Raw genomic sequence first — 21,238 nt, forward strand, 5'->3', positions numbered from 1 at the left:
GAGGAGAAAAACAGATGACTCACGGGTTTGTCTCTTGAGTTACTAAATGGAGATTGAGTTTTGAAGGGGAATCTTGACAGATTCAGCTAAGGACAAAGTGAGTTTTTGGTTTTTGTGAACAGATGGGAATAACCAATAGAGCGGTAATATGGAACAGAAGATAGGAATTGTGAGCTGGGAATCTGGACTTGGGAGTTTCCTTTGTAGGGGGTTCATGCAGGTAATGCTTTGGAAGTACAAGCTGCATTTCACTATTTTAATTTAGTTAAAATTCGACAATATCCTAATCCAATTCTTTTGTCCAGCTACTCACATTTCAAAAGTTTAAGAACCATGTGTGGCCAGTAACTACTCCATTAGACAGCACAGATATTGACAATTTTCATCATCACAGATCATTCCACTGGACACTGTTACAAAGTGAGTACTGATCAACAGAGACAATGGGAAGAATGGAAAAACTACTTTGATGGCAATTATGTACCAGAGATAAATGAACACTTTGTGGAGGACATTCCAAGAAAACTCAGGAGAGATTAAAAAAAAAAAAAAAAAAAAAAAAAAAAATCAAACCCCCAAAGCCAAGGTAGGAAGGAGAAAGCAGGTGCTCAGACACACAGGGGACATTTAACTTCTTTAGTTCAGAGCTGAGAGAAACTCCAAGTTACTGGATGCCTCATAAGTGCTACATACCAAAACAAGTGCTTCCCATATTGTCCTTAATTCCACAAACCTCTGAAAACACAGACCCTGGAAGCCAGTATCACATTCATACCAAACCAGATAAAGACATATCAAGAAAAGAAAACTACAGATCAACATCCTTGATGAACTTAGGTGCAAAAAATACTTAAAATATTAGCAAATTGTGTTAAACAACATATCAAGAAGATTGTACACCACAACTTAGTTTTATTCTAGAGACGCAGAATGATTTACCATAAGCAAAACAACAAATGTAATTCATCACATAAATAGAATTAAAGGCAAAAATCACTTCATCATCTCAATAGATGCAGAAAAGGCCTTTAACAAAAGTGAGCACCCATTCATCATAAAGACACTTAAGAAATTAGGGATAGAAGGAACCTACCCTCAACATCATAAAGGCTATCTGTGAAAAAATCCAAGCCAACATCATAGTAAATGGGGAAAAACTGAAAGCATTTCTTTTAAAATCTGGGATAAGACAAGAATGTCCACTCTCATCATTACTATTTAATATAGTGCTAGAAACTGTAGCCACAGCAATTAGGCAAGAGAAAAAAATAAAAGGGATAAAAATAGGAAAGGAAGAAGTCAAATTATCATTATCTGTAAATAATATGATTCTATACCTAGAAGATCCAAAAACTACATAAAAAGGCTGCTAGAGCTAATAAAGAAATTTGGCAAAGCAGCAGGTTACAAAATCAACATACAAAAATCAATAGCTTTCCTATATACCAACAATGAATCTGCCAAGAAAGAAATCAGGAAAACAATTCCATTCATAATAGCCTCAAAAAAATTTAAATACCTAGGAATAAATCTAACCAAGGAGGTGAAAGACCTCTACAATGAAAACTATAGAACACTGAAGAAAGAAATTGAAGGAGACCTCAGAAGAGAGAAAGACCTCCCATGTTCATGAACAGACAGAATTGATATTGTTAAAATGGCTATACTACTAATAGCAATATACAGACTCAATGCAGTCCCCATCAAAATACCAATGACGTCATTCACAGTCCTAAAATTCATTTGGAAGAATAAAAGACCCAGAGTAGCCAAAGCAATTCTAATCAAAAGAAGCAATGCTGGAGGCATTGCAATACCTGACTTCAAATTATACTACAGAGCTATAGTAACAAAAACTGCATGGTACTGGCATAAAAATGGACATGTAGCCCAATGGTATAGAATAAAAGACATACAGTCATCTGTGTGAAAAGATGCCAACAACATACACTGGAGAAATGACAGCCTTTTAAACAAATGGTGCTGGGAAAAATGGCTATTCATATGTAGGAGAATGAGACTAGACCCACATTTCTTACCCTGCATAAAAATCAACTCTAAATTGATCAAAGATCTAGGACTTAGACCAGAAGCTATGCAATTCCTAAAAGAAAGCATAGGTTGAACAGTCTAGCATACAGGTACAAGCAATGACTTTCTCAATACAACCCCTAAAGCTCAGGAAATAATGCCAAGAGTTATTAAACAGGATTAAATAGGATGGCACAAAATTAAAAAGCTTCTGCACAACAAGAGATATAATTAGGGATGTGAAGAAAGAACCCACAGAATGGGAGAAATTCTTTGCTAGTTACTCTTCTGACACAGAATTAATATCTAGAATATATAAAGAACTCAAAAAAACCAAATAACCTAACTAATAAATGAACAAATGAATTAAGCAGACATTTCTCAAAAGAAGAAATACAAAAGCACAACAAATGCATGAAAAATGTTCAACATCACAGACAATTAGGGAAATGCAAATCAAAACTACAGAGATTTCATCTTACACCAGCCAGAAAGGCAGTCATCAAGAATACAACTGGGCTGGGGTTACGGCTCAGGGGTAGAGCACTTACCTAGCATGTGTGAGGCACTGGGTTTGATCCTCAGCACCACATAAAAATAAATATCTTATAAAAAACTTAAAAAAAAATATAAACAATACACGCTGAAGAGGAGGTGGAGGAAAAGGAACTGCTTTCACACTGTTGGTGGGACTGTAAAAAGTAAAACCACAAAGGAAATCAGTATGGAGGCTCCTCAAAAGAATAATGACCATATGACCTCCCACCATACCACATTTGGTACTTATCCTAAAGAATTAAAGCTATCATACTATAGTGATACCTGCATACCATGCTTATAGCAACACAATTCACGATAGCAAACTATGGAACCAACCCAGATGTCCATCAACAAATGACTGGATACAGAATATGTGATATATATACACGCAATGGAGTTTTATTCAGTCATAAAGAAAATTTAAATTATGTGATTTATAGGAAAATGGATGGAACTTGAGAGTATTATGTTAAGCAAAATAAGTCAAACTCAGGGTCAAGGGTCATTATGTTTTTTCTCAAATGCAGAAGCTAGAGAAGAAAGAGGATAAGAAAGGTGTGTGTGCTGAGGCGGGAGTGGTCCTCATGAAAATCAAGGGAATATAAGTAGGGGAAAGGGAGCAGAGGTGGAAAGTTTGGAGGGAGGGGAAGTTTGGGGGAGTGATATTGGCTAAATTATATTGTTATACTGTAAGCATGTATAAATGTATAACAACAAATCACCTTGTTATGTACAACTATAATACACCAATAAAAAAAATGTGGGTAATAAATGTCAACTATGGGATTACAAAATGTGCTTGGAACTCACACAATAAAATTTCTTAGCAGGTGAAAATACAGAAAGAAGGTAGGGTTGTGGCTCAATGGTATAGACCACTTACCGGTATGTGTGAGGCACTGGGTTTGATTCTCAGCACCACATATAAATAAATAAATATACATAAATATAAAAATATAAATATTATATCATTAAAAAATAAACAAATAGACCCTGATTAATACTTGCCACATTTCTTCTCATGACTATTACTGACAAATTTTAACTGTGTACCTTTTCCAGTTTTACTATTATTACATCATTTCATATCATCACTGACCTAATTTCCTAGAATTCAAAAATACAGTATCATTCTTTAAATATTACCCAAAACAATTTGCACAAGAGAAAAGCTTTTTAAACTAAAGCTAGAGGGCTGGGGATATAGCTCAGTTGGTAGAGTGCCTGCCTTGCAAGCACAAGGCCCTGGGTTCAATCCCCAGCACCGCAAAACAAAACAAAACAAAACAAAAAAAAACAAAAAAAAAAAAACAAAAAAAAATAAACTAAAGCTAGAAACAGACTTAACATGAACCATGTTTTTGTTCAATGTCAAGTACTGTGCTAAGTATTCGATTAGAGTTTCCTTGTCAAATAATTTCAATGATCTTTCAGTTGTTCCTATCAACCTAGATTGAGAGCAGGAAACAGAACTATAAAGCTTTAAATTTTACTAATTTCTCACAGCTAATGTCATGTTTGAGCTAATCCCTGAGCTCAAACTTAGAATCTAAAGTTTCCAAAGTCTTAGTTTATAATTCCGACTCCACCTTCCAGAGTCCTCCTAAAAGTTTACTGCAAATTGTTATGATCCATTGCAGAAGAACATTTCAACTACCCTTCTGAAACATATACCCTTCAGTTATATGTTCAGAGCTGAGAAACATCATATGCCTGGAGAAAAGCTGCTCAATAAACACTGCATTAGTGAAATAAAAAAAACATTGTTTACATAGGACACAAACTAGCACCTCATTTGATGGCATACAGTTCCTCAGATATTTCCACTCCATGGGTTTTGAATGAACAAGATAAAAAATACCTGTAGGATAGGAGTGTCTGATAACCACTTAAGATACTCTAAAGTGGGGTTGGGGATATGGCTTAGTTGGTAAAATACTTTCCTTATGTACACAAGGCCCTGGGTTCAATCCCCAGCACCACAAGAATAAAAAAAAAATCCTCTAAAGTATAGGATCTCATGATGAAACTGGGAAGATTAAATTGGCCATGGGTATCAAGTCTATCAAAATGTTATACGAATGTTTTAAGAAAGATTCAAGTTTTATTTTTCAAACCATATTTCTTTTAATTGCAGTACAGTTGAGTGATAAATCATTTTTTTCTTAAGTCACTTACATCAAGAATAGTACATGGTCCTTAAGAGCTTTCTCTAAAAAAAATTTTGGTCCAGAATATGTTCACAAACTGAAATACTGTGTTTAAAGAATATATATAAGTATGTGTATGTATATATATATAACCATATATATATATATATATATATATGGTTATAATATTGTTATAATATTGAGTTAGCCTGTTCCATCAGAGAATAATTACTACCATGATATAGGAATCTAGGGTAGACTAACCTAATTGAATTTTATGACTTTAAATATTTAAGTGATTAAATGATTATAATTTAACAACTGGCTTTATTTGTGATATATAGTGGTCATATCCTTATAGATCATGCTATGTATAAAAATTAACAGTACTTAGAATTAATTATAGAAAAAGTTGATAAAAATCATGATCTCACAATCTAGTCCCAAGTACAAATCTAGTCTCTAGGTATTTTCAAGATTTGTCTTAAAGATTTTCATGAGTACCTGAGAGCTGAAAAACGAACTGTCCATAATTCATATCAGCTTAGTTTACTGAAGTTTTGCAGGGAGAAGAAAATTTGTGCACAAAGTGAATTCTTAAATATTTGTCTTGACAGAAAAGATTACCAACTGTACTAATGAAAAACATTAGTCTTTTTTGAAGTACAAGCTATGATGTGATTGCTAAGTATATTGAACTATAACTGCCTTATACTTACGTTGTAACCCTAAAGTCAACCAAGACTGTCATCAATAACTCACTGGATATTCAGGAAGACAAATAAAATCACCAGCTAAGCTGGGTGGAAGTGGGGTAAAAAAAAGTTCCTGAGGGAAAATAAGTACATCATCACACAAAGTCTTTAGAACATTATATTTCATAAAAGACAATGATAAAAAAGTACAAACATTTCCATGAGAAGCAAAAAAAAAAAAAGTACAAGAAATTAATAGCATTTATTTCAGTGCATTTATGTAGAAGCCTTTCATATCTTAATAAATAAAATAATTTTAAGTACACTTCCTCTTTCTGATAAATACCACAGTCATTTTTGTTCTCCTTGTTGGTATTCCTGCAAATCCAAGGCAATAAATCTAGAGTACAATTTATTTGAAAAGTACATAAAGGAATATAACAAGGACGAGCAAAGGCCAAATAAAATGACATAAAATCTGCTTTCACTTGGAGGGAGCCTCCAAAAGGAGAATATTGCATTAGTTATTTTTCCATTTTGTTTTAAAGTGGGTATCAGTATTTTGGCTGGGAAAGAAGTACAAGTTTTTAATACACAAATTTTGTACTTACATAATACTGTGCATAAGGTTTTCTTAGTGAACATCTATTTCACAAAATACAAACTAAAATTTAAATTTAGACTTAAAAATATTCGTTATACCCTAGTTTTGGCAAAGAATTAAATGACTAGCTTCACTGTGAATTAGACATAATATTACCACTGTGTACACTTTGCCCTTTTTTCTTCTAGTGACAGGCTCATTAATTATGATTCCTTCTCTAGTAAAAGGCACTATATATAATTTTACCAGTAGTGCCAATGGGACCTCTTAATGTCTCTATGTTCACATATATAGGAAATATGACAGATAAGTTATCAGAGGATGACTTTATAACCTCAGAGAGGTTTAAATTTGCTTGACTTGACTTGTTTAGAAATGACATAATACTTTCAAATAAGCATACCTGGCACTTCACCTGATAGAGTAGGCAATCAATACATGTTCATTAATAAGTCTACCAAACATACCCTAAAGAAAAGTGTTTGCCTTTGCCACATACTTGTTAATCTTTAGGAAAATAAACTCGTTGTCATACAATGAAGACAACTGGGCAAAGTTCTCTCATTCTTATGGAAAACATACAAAGATCACTGTTTATAGCCAAAAATAATTTTAGGTATGTATTCAGTATTTAAATCCCACTCCTAAACCACTATTAATGTCACAAGAAAATAAGGCAGATAGTAGTAGTACTAAATTCTCTAGAAAGTGAAATGTGCATCAAAATGAAAAGATATGGACAGTCACATTAAAATGAGAAAAATGTTTCCCTAATAAGACTGAGAAATTGTTAATTTTGCCCACCACTAAAATACTTGAGTATTATATTTATGCTCCTGTCCCCTATTATCTTGTTAGTGGTCAACAAACATTTGTTATCATTATCATTCTGCTTTCATTTCATCAAATTAAAAAACTATGTTGGCTTATTGGAAGTGGAATGACCAGATACATAAATTAAGTACAAATATCTTAATTTTCAGGTTTGAGTTTCACTATTTTGAGTACCACAAAAAAAAAAAAAAAAAATCAAAAGATAAATATCTTGAAAGTATTTCTAAGAAATCAATGTGGGAAAATTCCAACATACTAGGCTCTCTGTTTTCTCAAAGTATAAGAATTTTGATTATTTCATGATTTGGATTGTGATCATTTGTATTACCAAAACTGCCACAGAAAATGACACCTGAAAATTAAACTCACAATCCAAGATAAATAACCTTATTTCTGTTTTAGGTGAACAACCCACAAGGCAAATATGATTCAAACATTTATCATTTCTCATTGTTATTGAAGATTCGCTTTATAGGTATACAACTTTTTGTTTTAAATTTGTGAAAACAGCCAGGACTGGTGACACATGCTTGTAATCCAGGGAACTTTGGAGGCTGAGATAGGAGGATCCCAAGTTTGAGGTCAGCCTCAGCAATTTATCGAGACCCTCAGCCAACTTGGTGAGACACTACCTCAAAATTTAAAAATATAAAGGACTGGGGATGTAGTTCAGTGGTAAAAAATGCCTGGGTTCAACCTCAGTACCTGCCCCTCAATTTTTTTCCTGAAAATATTCTAAAACATTTTAAAGAACCTACATAATTAATAAGTTTCAGAGTAAAAATATTGCTTGATTTTTGCCATGGAAAACTTTGCCCAATTTTAAGACAAATATCCTTGGTATCAGGTAGTTAAGAGCTGTCTTCAGAAGTGTCATATTATAATATTAGCACATTTAAATAACTGATAATGCATTTAAAGATAACTCTTAAATTATACTTTAAACAAAAAGTTTTAGTAATTAACACCTGATTTCTTGAAAATGAAAAAAACAGTTTGAATAAAACTATCTGACATTAAAAGGGTCCTTTTCAAAAGTGAAATTCTATAAGTCTGAGAATTAAAATTTGTTTTTATCTACTAAGCATTTATCTTCATAAAAATAGAACATTTAATTTCTTATCTAATAGTATAATTCATTTGTATAAGTACTACTGGGTTTTCTGTAGCTCATTCTTTAAAAAGAAAACTAATTTTTTAAAAATGAAGATACTGGATTTTTTTTTTTTGACTCTTCTGAACTTAGAAATAATAAAACTGCTATTCACTGTGAATTAAAAAAAAAAAAAAATACAGTGTATAAACAACCTTGGGAACATTTTTTGAGGCACAAAATCCCTGACACACCAGAGGTACATGAAAGACATTTAACATAAAGAGGTCCTTTATATCATGTCACATCACAACTTTTAAGATTTTCTTGGTAATACTCATGCAATATGCATAAACAATATGGTTGTGATTTAGCAAAATCTGATGAGATTGCAAGCAAGGAAAAAAAAAACAGGTAATCCTGGCAGGAAGAAAAGCTGTTTAAGTCCTTTCTTCTTTCCCTTTAAAGCCCTACAAAAGCTGTGACTTTTTCCATATGAGAGGCTGGAGATCTAAAGCTGAAAACTAGTATAACAGTTTTTACTGTATTAATTTACTGTCAATTATTGACAGTTCCTTCATTTCACACAAGGGTTAACCTTTGTTTAGTGACATAGATTTACAGTGTTTTTTTTTTTTTTCCCATGCAAATAAAAAATGTCTATAAAAGTCCAATGAAAGCATAACCAATTACATGCAAAACTGTAACACATCTTATTTCTCAACAATTTGAACACATTAATTTACATCACATATGTACAAAGTATGTTTAAACGGAAATAAAAGCATTCTCTTGAATTAAATTATAGATTTCAGTATAAAAAACACTTTCTCTTTGTGGGGAGCTCTCTCAGCTTCCAATCTCAAGCAACAGCTCTGGTTTCTGCAGTGCTCACCATGGGGTGTGTCTCAAAGTAGAGAGGAGGGGTGTAAGAAGGATGATGTATATAATCCCACACTGTAAACATTGAGGACTACTGGCTCTTCTCAGAGATCAGGGTACTGAGACATCCAAACGCTGACCTCCACTAAGAGTGCACTCCAAGTTTATGATCCAGCACTGTGGTCTACCCTGCCATGAGAGCTACTTCTTTTAATAGTCTTCGATTGGAGCTAACTCTGGCATGAGGTTCACAGATATATTTGTATACAACCTATCAACCAGTATTTTTGGCGTGTATAATAAATTGTTCAACCCATCGATGTACTGACGCTCCTTAGAATACCTTAGTAATTTATACCTACAGTGTTAGAGGAGAAAAAGAAACAACACAAACACGTTCAAAAAAGGAAAGCTGATGAGAAAATATTCTAGGTCAACTTACAGTTAAAGCATTTAAAGCTCTTTACAATTTCAGGTTTTTATACATAATTAAAAATCTCTAAACCATTATTCTAAATTAATCTTTTTCCTGGACAAAAAAAGTATTTTTCACTCTTACAACTTAGACATCTTGTGAAATAAAATGTGTTGTTTTATGACAAGGAAACATTTTAAAAACAAATAGTTAACTTAGTTCCTAAATACAATGTATATCTGGGTTCTTAATAATGTAAAATGTGTGTATATATATTTTTTTCACTTCACAACAAGCACAAAAAATGCTTTCCTTCCATAGATAACATTCTCTTTGGCATATTTTAACCTGTAAAACGTTAATGGATATTTTTAACCTTTCATCCATTTAATGCCTTTAAAATGTTGGTATCTGAAGATGACAGTTAACTTACCGTCCTAAAAACTGGACTTCCCCTCGATGGTGATGAGGGATAGACTTGTATTTTCCTAGGTCTCCCTCTGGTCTGGTTACATTATATCCAGCATAGTGAACTCTATAATACAATATAAAAATACATTTTGAGTTTAATTTCAAAATGCAAAAAAAAAAAAAAAAGCTCTAATGTGTACACTGCCAATAATTTCAGAAGGCACGCCTAATGAAATAAGGAAGAAATGTAAAATATGATTTAAGAACTTCAAAATTTTTTCATCCCAAAGAATTCTTTCTTGAAGCAGGCAAATACGATTTACTTGATAAAAATGAAATTTACAAATTCTATTATCAAGGAATTTGTACCTCAACCTACCTGTTCCAAAGGTCATCATCTTCTCCTCCCCATCCCCAGAAAGCATTAGGAAAACCATTGATCTTTCTGAACTGTTCCACTGTCAGTCCACTTACACCACCAAAAAATTCTTTATATGGCAGACTAAAAAAGAAAGCAGGACACAGCAGTCTATAAATGAAATCATAACAGTTTACCATGTGAGATCAAATTTTCAGTCTTTCATGTGCTTCACAAAATGTACCTGTGTCTTCTAAATAAACAAGTAGGCAGATGAAATTGTATTCTGGAAAACGTAGAGTAAATCAGGAAACGTTTTTTTACATTCTAGTGAAGCAAGTATATGTGTTATGTTAAACACCAAATAAAACGTGTGGCAACTAAAATTTAAAATTTATTGTCATTACTTTATATGACTCGAAACTGTGTTCAAAAATTATGTAATATTCTCACAACGTAAGCAAACTTGATTAAATACATTCATAACTGTCAATGCAATGTTAGAGCATTCTAAACTAATAACACTTTAAAAGTTAACTGAATTTATTTATAAATGCATTATTTATTATATAGAAGAGAAAAATATAAATTAGAAAAAATTCTTGCTGAGATACCCCAAGGCAGTAAGAAGAACAGTGACCCTCAAGGCAACCATACTATCTCAGAAGACCCCATAAGGCCCACAATGAGGAGCTCAGGGTTCTAGAAATAATGCTGGTAGGGGTCCCATAGGGCTAATATGTGTCCCTGCAGTGATGTTTTCTCCACACCAGTTGGACTGCTCTTGCCAGGCTAGTGGTTTGGAGAAACCCAAGATCATTAGATATGAGATATGAATGAACGTGTGTGTGCTTACTGACACGTATAAATCAGCAAGCATATCAATTCTACTTGCTGTTCTGCTTAAGTAGAAACAAATAATGGCATTACATACACAATGGGTAAAGATTAGAAAAAAATGAAGGTATAACAGATAAACTAAAGGCAGAAAATGGAGCAACATTTTTGTAGTATTTATCTTAAACTGTCCAAAGTAGGAGAGACTCTAAATCTGGGGGACCTGAGTTTTCAGGTCAGTAGGACCAGAGTGTGATCAACATTGTGGGCAGGGATGCTTCCTCAAGCTTCCCATAACTGCATGTCTAGTCCACACCTGGACCTGCCAGCACCTTCCCTAAGTTACTTTCCAAGGGATAGGCATACTTTGTTTATTAGCAACTGATATTTTCAAGCATTAAAAATTAATTTAGGATTCTTAGTTTTTATGACCTTTATGATATTTTATAGTGGAAAACAGCTGTCCTGGAACCCCTCTGATTCTAGCAAAATCAAGTTTCCAGAAGAGCTAAGAACCAGATCATAAACCTTGATGGACTTTTCCAAAGTAACCCAGACCTGAAGTTCAGATACAGGAGTAATAAGGAAAAGGTTTTCTAATGATGACAGTGATCAGTCAAAAAACAAAGAAAGAAAAAGAAATTTTCCTGTTCTGATGCCAATTAATCTGCTTGTTTGATTGAGACTTTGTGCTTCTCTCTATTCTGTATGTCGGACATCAGCCAATACTATGATGCAGGCCATATCTTCCCTGCTCCAGGCTACAGACTTCTATTCTCTCCATTTCCATTAGCCAGTGAATATTGTTATCTCTTTTCCAGAGTAGACCTGCATTCTTTGATGTCAATTTAAGTTACTCTCACAGCTCTAATAACTTTACATTTTAAGGTATCTCTAATCAGAAAATGAAAAGGTTTGTTTCTTCTAATTAAAGAACAAGTCAAGAACACATAATTTAGGAAGAAGATAACCTGCTGGGTTGTAGCTCAGTGGTAGAGTGCTTGCCTAGCATGTGTGAGGCACTGAGTTCAATTCTCAGCACCACATAAAAATAAATAAAATAAAGGTATTGTGTCCATCTACAACTAAAAAAAAATGTGTGCATATATATATATGTATATATATATATATATATATTTTTTTTTTTACATTTAAAAAACATATTACTAAAAAAAAAAAAAAAAAAAAAAAAGATACACTGCAGAAGCAAGGACTTCACGTCCCTCAACCAGCACTAGAGGGAGGCAAAGCAGGGGCCAGCATGGGCTACACATGTACACGTGGCAGGCTCTGGGCATGTGTGACTCCACAGAATGGCCCTACAGATGGGCTCTATATCAATGAAAGGGAAACCAACCTTCAGAGGTCCAGGTAACTAACCAAGACCTACAAATGTGAGAACACAAATTTAAACCTATATGCCTGCCTGCCAGGTTCTCCTTTCCCCCACACAACACTCTCCAAACCTCTACGTAAGGGAAGTGCCTCGAGAGATGACAAACCACTCCATGTCCTGGCTCCTCACAAGGACAGGTTGGAGTTAAAGATGACATTCTCAAGCTCTCTGATTTAGGCGCCTGATGCTGCTACCATTTCAATGCTACCACTGTCCAAGTACACTGTATGATGTGAGGAAGAGAGCACGCTACTTACATATACATGTATTTATCCAGCTTTGCTGCAAAGTGACGAGGCATTTCTCCACACCCATAATAGTTTCGGTCATTTTCAGGTAGATGATCCACATCGTGGAAGATCACGCAGTCCCAGATGTTGTCCTTCATGGCCTCCTTGAAGCCCACGTTGAAGAGCATCGCACGATTAAAAGGTTGTGTGCCAGTCTTGACAGAGTAGAGAGAAAAGCAGAAATGCACTAAGACTTTGTCATTTTTTTTTCCTACAGTTTTCTCATTTGTTGACTGGTGGGCAAATAACAATAATAACCACAACCCAATCAAATAGAAAAGTCACGACATATGTCAGAGTTTTTAAATGTAGCCAGGAGTCACTGAACAATGCAGATACATTCCGAAAACATGTCATTAGGTGATTTCATTGTTGTGTGAATACTGAAGGACACATACACAAACAAAGCCAGTAATAATGTCACCAGGCATATAACCTTAGGGGACCACCCCTGTGATCTGCTGCTGACTGAAACATCGCTATGCAGTGTGTGACTGCACACTGGTTAAATTTACTTGCACTTGCCATATTTCATTCTTTAGTAAGAAAAGAAAACTAGATACTTAACTGTTATTATCTAGCCAACTGGTACAATGTCACATTTATATAATAATATAATTTACATTTCTGCTTTACATCAAACATATCACGTCATAGATCATAACCAAAAAAATATATACCTTTTATTTTTTAGTGACACTTTCCATCAAGACTAAGGCAGGAAAGTGAAAGCAACTCAAAAAGCAGTAACCTTTCTCTTCTTTTTGTCTCTACATCAAAGCCAGGGAGGTCAAGCTCTGCATTACTAATGCTTATAATAAGGACCAAGAGCATTTTAGAGACAAAAACATCATAATGTACTATACAAACCTAGCCTCCTTTATTATAACCATTTTCCTTTATTTGGAAAAATTCAATAAAGTACACAGACAAGAGTTTGTTTTTGTTATTCTTGCTTATAATAAAGAGAAGAGCATTGTAATGGATAAAATATAGAAATATACAAAACCCAACTTCAGATATCGTCACCATTTTCCTTCACTCAGTAATGAAATATATTAAAGTGTGCTGGCAATAAAAAAGGTATTACCAGTATCTAAAGATAACTAAGGTACTTTTCCCAATGTCTTAACATTTCTCAGTTTTCCAAAACATAAAAAAAAAGGGTTATGACAGAAGTGAATGAGACATGAAAACAGAAGGGAGATCAGCAGAGTAAGTGAAGGGAACCGAGTGGAGAGAGGAAGGGAGGTTTGGAAAGGGGAAGTGCTGAGGAACAACACTGACCAAATTAAACTGTTAAATTGTGTACATGTGCAAATATGCTGTTATGTATAATTATAAACCACCAAAAGGAAAATACATAAATAAAAGAAAGTAATTGATCTTAATGACACACACTACTGTGCTGACTCAAGAGGGGGAAATTACTCATTTTTAGTCCTGGGTCCTGCACCAACTTGAGGTCACAGAAATCATTTTTACCCAGTGCAGTGGTGCACACCTGTAATCCCAGTGGCTTGGGAGGCTGAGAAGGAGAACTGCCAGTTCAAGGCCAGCCTCAGTAGCTCAGCAAGGCTCTGAGCAACTCAGCAAGATCCTGCCTCTTAATAAAATATAAAAAAAAGGGATGGGGATTTGGCTCAGTAAGCACCCCTGGGTTCAATCCTTGGTATCGAAAAAGAAAAAAAAAAAAAAAAAGAAATCACTTTACTTTTTGAAGACTTTTTTTATCAGTGAAATGGAGAAAAGAAAAAGCAGGTAAACTATAACATCACTACTGCAACAATGGCTTTGATAAATAATTTTCTTTTAAGATTTAAAATTTTGTTTTCACTAAATGTTGGCATAATACTCAAAAGGCTTATAATAAAAATAAGTCCTATGTTTAACCCATCTTCATCAGCCAAGATAATACATTTCAATTTTTCTGTTTATGCTAGTGTTCATCTCCATATTCTGAGGTAATGAGAAATCTGGTTATTTCTTGACTTCTTACCATGGAAGTAGAAAAGGTAAAAATACCACAACTACTGTCCCTCCCTCCAGTGCCCCACTATAGTTACAGCACACGTTTTGGTTAAATCAATAGAGTTTAGTTTATTAGAACTACATAAATATTTCTTTGGTGATGAATAAATTGTTTTCTTTGTTAAGCTGAGGGTAACTATTATTTTCTATGTAACAATTATTACTTTGTGTAAAAGGTCCCATAGATATACCCTACACCTATTAATAAGTGATATGATCATAGAAACACATCAGCCTCTCTCTATCTCCCAAGCTCAACTCTCCTGCCCTCATTTCTTGTTTATAGTTGGACTGGAACCATGGGTGACTATCATCTGGGGCTTCTTCATGCCCTAGATCATGCACATCTTTTACTTGGTTTGCTTAATTTGCTGAGGCACAAAATACAGTAGCTCCCTAAGTAAAAGAGCTTGGGCAGGGGGTAAAAATGTATGTGTGTGTGTGTGTCTAGTCAATGAGTGATGGAAAATGCAACTGTCTACCCCTACACCTGAATTGCCATTTTGTCTGGGTAAAAACTTCTAGGTTGAGAGTATGTGAAAGGTCCCGGGTTCAATTCCCAATATTACCGGTCTCCCACCAAAAAAAGAAAGAAAAATATTAGGCCAAAAATTACTTTGCCCTAGAATTTAAAAGGCATGATTCCATGATCTTTCAGTTATCAGCATTGTTAAGAAAATTCCTACATCTCTGATTGATTTGTCATTTTTCTTATAGACCCTTTTAAATATCTTCTTTTACATTTTTATTCTAAAATTTCAAAATAACATACTTCATAATGGATCTATGCTTTATTCATAAGTCCATGTGGGGTCTCTAAAATCTAGCCTTCATGTCAGGAAAATTTTCTTATATTTTTTCTTTGGTCACTTCCTTCCACTCCCAGAAATTTTTTTCTGCTCTAGTTTTTCTAGAACTCTGATTAGTGAGTATATAGTTACCACTTGATGTATTACAAATCACAGCAAAACTTAATGGCTTAAAAATGCCAGGGGTTGTGGCTAGGTCTCAGCAGTACAAAGCTTGCCTGGCATGCATAAGGCCCTGGGTCCATCCCCCTAGCACGAGCGGGTGTGCAGTCATTTATCATGCTGACTGCTTCTCTGGAGAGAGAATTCTGGGAATAGAGAAGAGAGCCCCATCTCTACTCCAGTGTGCGCCCAGCCTCAGCTGGAAGACTGGAAGGCTTGACTGAGGCAGGAAGATCCACTTCCAAGGCAGCTCAACTCACACGGCTGCCACGAGAATGCAGACAAGTCATTTCTTCCCCACAGACTGCCTGAGCACCCCCATGACGTAACAGATGGCTTCCCCAAGAGCAAACGATCCAAGAGGACAAGACAGAAGCAGCAATGTCTTTCATGACCTAGCCTCAAAAGCCACCTCCACAGAATTTGGTTCCTCAGGCAATTCAACGTTACTCCTGTGGACCCTCTTAGAGGGTGGTTATCCCCAAGACACACTGGGACTCTTAGATCCTCCTCTTTTCTTATCTTTGGGTTCTATCTTAAGAATTATTTTATCTTCCAGCTGTCCTAAGTTTTTTAGTTATCACATTTTCATCTTCAAAATTACTCTTATTCTGATTATTCATTATGATGTCCTATTTTTGTTTCACAGATTATTTTTCATTATCTTTCCTTTGCTCTCTGTAGATTCTACTATGAGGTCTATTGACCATCCTTCTACCTTAAGGATCTTCTCTGATTGTCTCTATTTTCCACGTTCCCTTTTTCTGCTTGGTTTCGTCTCTGTAGTGGAAGATTTCTTCAAAACCTGGGACCCTTGACTGCCTATTCACATTGCAGAGTAAGGCACTGCAAAACTAACAGAGTCTCCACTACTGTACCCACGAATTGTTAGAAACCACACTTGACTCACACCACATATACCCCTAAACCCAACTAAAACAACAAATATTCATTGCCCAATGTCCTCATGCCTGCTGCTCAGGAAACAGCAATGTCCTTCCCTATGCAAGACAAAACCCATGGCATCAAGTCTGACTGTCCATCACTCATGCTTCAAGTCTAACTTATCACCAAATAGTAACATTTTTAAAGCAACACAGCCCAAACCTGACCACTGCACACCACGACCACAGGAGCCCAAGTCACCATCATCTCTCCTACTGAAGAATGCAGAAGTTTTCTAACTCCTCTCCTTGCTTCTTCCTGGTCCCACCTGCAGCTTACTCTCTACACAATACCCAGTGTCATTTTTTAAAACAGTAGTTCAATCATGCCAGTTCCTCACTCAAAACCCACCAGCATTTTCTACCTCACACATAGAATAATCCAAGTCCTCACACGGACCTAATCATTAAGTTCTTCATTATGTGCTTTTCACCCACTTTTCTGACTTCCCAGAGTTCTTCATTGGATGCTCTGGTGACACTGACCTCCTGGAGCAATCCACACACCAAGCTTCCTCCAGCCACCCCCTCTTCCCACACTGCCCGTCATCAGTGTGGTTGCTCCTTTGCCTTGTATTATTGGATGTTCTGAGCTCCCCTCCTCATCCATCGAAACTCTCTAGATTAGGGCACCTCTCCTCGCTGCCCTATGCCTTTGGTCTTAGTCCCAAGCTCCATCTGACAGATCATACAATTATCTCCTCTTTCCTCACCAACAGAATGAGGCCTTACCTGGTGTGTGCACTGCAGTACCACCTTTATTCAATGAAGGAGACTGAACTGCATGGAGGTGATAGTGATGAGGAGCCCTATTCCTTTGGAGACCTTCATATATTAGATCTGGAATCTTCTTTCTGGGCATCATCTATTTCTCTGATGAAGTCACCACCATTCATGGCCTGCCCCAGTTGAAGGGGTAGAGGAATTCCTACCTGATAGCTGTCCTCAAAAAGTTAGGGCAAAGGTCTGAGGGTCCCCAGTGTTGGCTGTAGATTGACTTACCACTGTCTTCAGGACCCACAACATAGCTGTGTTGACAGTCTGGAGCTTCTCATAGTTTCTCCAGAGGATAAACTCTTCATTTTGTATATAATACCAGAGAGTAATCACCTAGCACTGAAAGCAAAGACAAGGAACTGGGGACCTCACTGTTTTGTAATCAGACTTCTAAACAATCTCCTCACCACAGCCTGGTACTTCAGCCTAACTTCTCTATTTCAAGAGGTACGGTTGGACTCATTCTTGTCACGATCACCCTCTACAAGAACCTGGTTCTAAACATTCTCTGCTCCTGGGGCAGCTGTCAGTTCCATCACCTACTTAAGAGATTTTTTTCTTTCACTTCCATTTTTGGAGTCTGGAAAGGAGAAGAGGTAAACCCATGCACAATCCTCCATATTCAACTCAGATTTCTGAGTTGCTCTTCAAATGCTTAGCATTTCTCCTGGGCACCCATCCAGCAAAAAAATTAAAAAATAAGAATAAAAATATTCTTCTATTTCATAGATAGATATGTGAAGATATTTCTAGTCAGAATCACACACTATCCAATGTGATCCTGAATTAATACTGATCAAGGCTGTATACAGCTGAGATTCAGGCTTAGCTCTGAAAGTACAAGTACAGATCTTAGTTGTTTTGCAAAGATGTCGTCCTCAACTTCACAAAATAATTAGATGATACTAAACTCACAGGAGAGTATGCCTTGGAAAACACAGACATCTATGTTCTGTCCAAGTACTTTATGGGGAACTGAAGTTTTAAAAAAAGGAAACTAGCAATTGGAAATACTAACCTAGAAATCCACAATTAAGGCTAACAAAAAAGTAGCAGAAAATTCTGACTTTTTATCAAGTAAAAAAAGGTAAATTTTCTGAGTATGGGTTGTTACATTAAGAAGTATCCAGTCAAAAAAAAAAGTAACCAGTCATGACATACAACATTATACACACATAGAAGAAAACTTAAAGGATGATTTCCATATACAGAAGTATGTTATACTAAATACCAATTATTCCAGGAAAGAAAAGCAGAGGAAAAACATTGGAGTGGTGTACGGAAGCAGATCTGGAATCAACCAATAAACCACAAAGGAGGAAATACTATATAACTTAGGAGTAAAAATTTCAGTATCTGCTACCAAAAAGGAAAAAATAGTAATATCACTAGGTTACTTTGTCTATTATTCTAACTTATCTATAGAAAAAGAGGAAAATAAATCCTACCAGGTCTTTCTGACAAGCAAACTGAATGGAATAGAACAGAGAGATTGGACATAGGCCTAATAGATGATACATATATGTTAACTCGTTTTCAACAAAGGTGCCAATGAGAAAAAGATAATCTTTTCTGATAAAGAGTGATAACTAAATAGGTTAAAAAAAATGTATTACCTCATACCATATATACAGAGAAACTCAAAATGGAGTAGTCCAAGAGTTACAACTATAAAACTTCAGGAAGAAAACAGAAAAGGTGAGGTAGCACATGCCTACAATCCCAGCAGAGCAGCTCAAGAGGCTGATGAGTTCAAAGCCAGCCTCAGTAAAAGTGAAGCACTAAGCAACTCAGTGAGACTCTGTCTCTAAATAAAATACAAAATAGGGCTGGAGGGTTGGGGATGTGGCTCAGTGGTCGAGTGCCCCTGAGTTCAATTCCTGGTACCTCCCCCCCCCAAAAAAAAAACACACAGAAAAGCTTAGAGTACAGTTTCACAAATACAAAACAAAAAGCATAAGTTATAAAAAAAAAAATGGACTTCATTATAATTAAAACCTTCTACTTTTCATAAGACATTGTCAAGAAAATAACAGGGGGCTGAGGTTGTGGCTCAATGGTAGAGTACTTGCCTCACGTGTGCAAGGCACTGGAGTCGATCCTCAGCATCACATAAAAATAAATAAAATAAAGGTACTGTGTACCTCTACAACAAAAAAAAATTAAAAGAAGAAAATAAATGGCCAAGTCACAGACTAAAGATAAATAATTGCAAAACTTAAGTCTTACAAAAGACTTAATACTTGAAAAAACAACAAATTCTTACAAACTCAATCAGAGGACAATACAATTTAAAAATAGGTAAAGATTTGAAAAGTTTCCAAGTAATATAGGTAGAAAGTGAATAAATATAATGAAAAGGTGATCAACATCATGAGTCATGAGGGAAACACAAATTAAAATTTCAATAAGTTACTACTTCAGATGCTCTAACCTGCCAAGCACTACCAATGACATAAAGCAATTGAAAAGGTCAGTATACATTAATATAAATTCCCATGCATCACACCCATATGAGGTAACAATGATGAGAGTGTTATAAGCTGGCAAAGAGACCTGATCTTCAAGTGTTACACTTTTTTTTAGATTTTTGAAACATCACTTTATGCACATTTAAAAAGAACATACATAAATTCTTCCTTATGTTTATAATTCACAGTCTTTAAACAAAGACACAGACTATAAAATTAGATCAAGGTCATTTTAATTCTATGTAAACCATGTTCAGGAAATATTGTTTAACTCAGCTTTAACAGTATCTGTTCAAAACAAATGGAATGAACTTTCTTGGTTTTGCCATTATTTGCTAAATCCACTCTCTTCTGGTTATTTCTGTTTCTAAAAGAATCACAGAATCTCTAATTTGGAAGTAATCCTGGGCATCACATGGTTTAGGCCTCTATGAAATGTTTGGCTTTTTGACCTGTCAGTTCACTGGATGCCTATTTACGCGTCAGCTATTGAGATGTGTCCATCCACGGGGAAGGCTAATGCTCCACTGCTAGTGCCAGGCTAAGCAAGGTTAACAAATTAAATATGCGCAGCTACAACAGAAACAGACCAAATTCCTCTACCAGGAAAGATGACTTTCAAACACTACAAAAACAGGACAGCAAATGTTCAATGGATACCACGTTTTTTCTGACTCTCATTCAGGTACCCTTGATTACCTAATAAAGTTGATTCAATATTAATTTTCAGGGCTAGCCAACAACTACTCCACAGTATAAAGACACCCTCAATCACGAACTACCTACGTTTTGCTATTAAAAATCACAATAGGGGTTTCGGGATGGCAGACTAGAGGGCGGCTGCGTTTCGTGTTGCTCCAGGACGCAGGATTGGGGGGGGGATGGTGGGAGACTTGGGACCGGCTCAGGGCCGCTGGGTGGGTCTCTCCCGTTGGGGAGGCGGCCCCAGAGCGCAGGGAACTTTGTGGAGTGGAGTTGCTCGGGGAGACGCCACTCCCCCCACAGGAGCGGACACGGACGGCTGGGATCATCGTGGAGGGGGTGGCTCGGTGCAGCGCTTGGACTCGGAGCGGCCACTGGGGCTCCGGGCGGCTGCCTGAGGAGGAACAGCGTGGCGAGCTGTTTGGACTCAGAGTGATCGCTTCTGGACACCAGGGGTTGCCCGGGAGAGGAGGAGAAGCGCAGCCGATCGCTTGGTCTAGGAGTGACTCATCAGATCTATGGGCGGTTGCCAGAGGAGGAGCTGCGTGGTGAGCTGTTTGGACTTGGAGTGACCGCTTCTGAACACCAGGGGGTTGCTCTGAGGAGGAGGAGAAGCACGGTGGGTCGCTTGGTCTAGGAGTGACTGCATCAGAGCCGCAGGCGGTTGCCAGAGGAGGCAAGTGGTGAGTTGTTTGGACTCAAAGTCACCACTCCTGAACACCCGGGGGGCTTCCCTGAGGAGGAGGAGGAACAGGGTGGGTCACTTGGACTCGAAGTGACTGCCTAGGGCTGCGGGCGGTTGGCGG

The 21,238-nt window shown here is 36.3% G+C and overlaps 1 protein-coding gene across 2 annotated transcripts in view; it reads right to left on the reverse strand.

The window, feature by feature from the left end:
• Nucleotides 1-8,526: 8,526 nt before the first annotated feature.
• B4galt6 (beta-1,4-galactosyltransferase 6) overlaps nucleotides 8,527-21,238 on the reverse strand; it is a 62,012-nt gene continuing 49,300 nt past the window's right edge. For both annotated transcript variants that reach the window (XM_047526863.1, XM_047526862.1), the window contains 4 exons: nucleotides 12,504-12,691; nucleotides 10,035-10,157; nucleotides 9,678-9,779; nucleotides 8,527-9,187 (listed from right to left, as the gene is read on the reverse strand). In XM_047526863.1, the coding sequence (XP_047382819.1) occupies nucleotides 9,040-9,187; nucleotides 9,678-9,779; nucleotides 10,035-10,157; nucleotides 12,504-12,691 (561 nt within the window). In that variant the 3' untranslated portion in view covers nucleotides 8,527-9,039. The remainder of the gene's footprint in view (nucleotides 9,188-9,677; nucleotides 9,780-10,034; nucleotides 10,158-12,503; nucleotides 12,692-21,238) is intronic.

This window comes from Sciurus carolinensis, chromosome 15, assembly GCF_902686445.1.
Source record: "Sciurus carolinensis chromosome 15, mSciCar1.2, whole genome shotgun sequence".
NCBI lineage: Eukaryota > Metazoa > Chordata > Mammalia > Rodentia > Sciuridae > Sciurus > Sciurus carolinensis.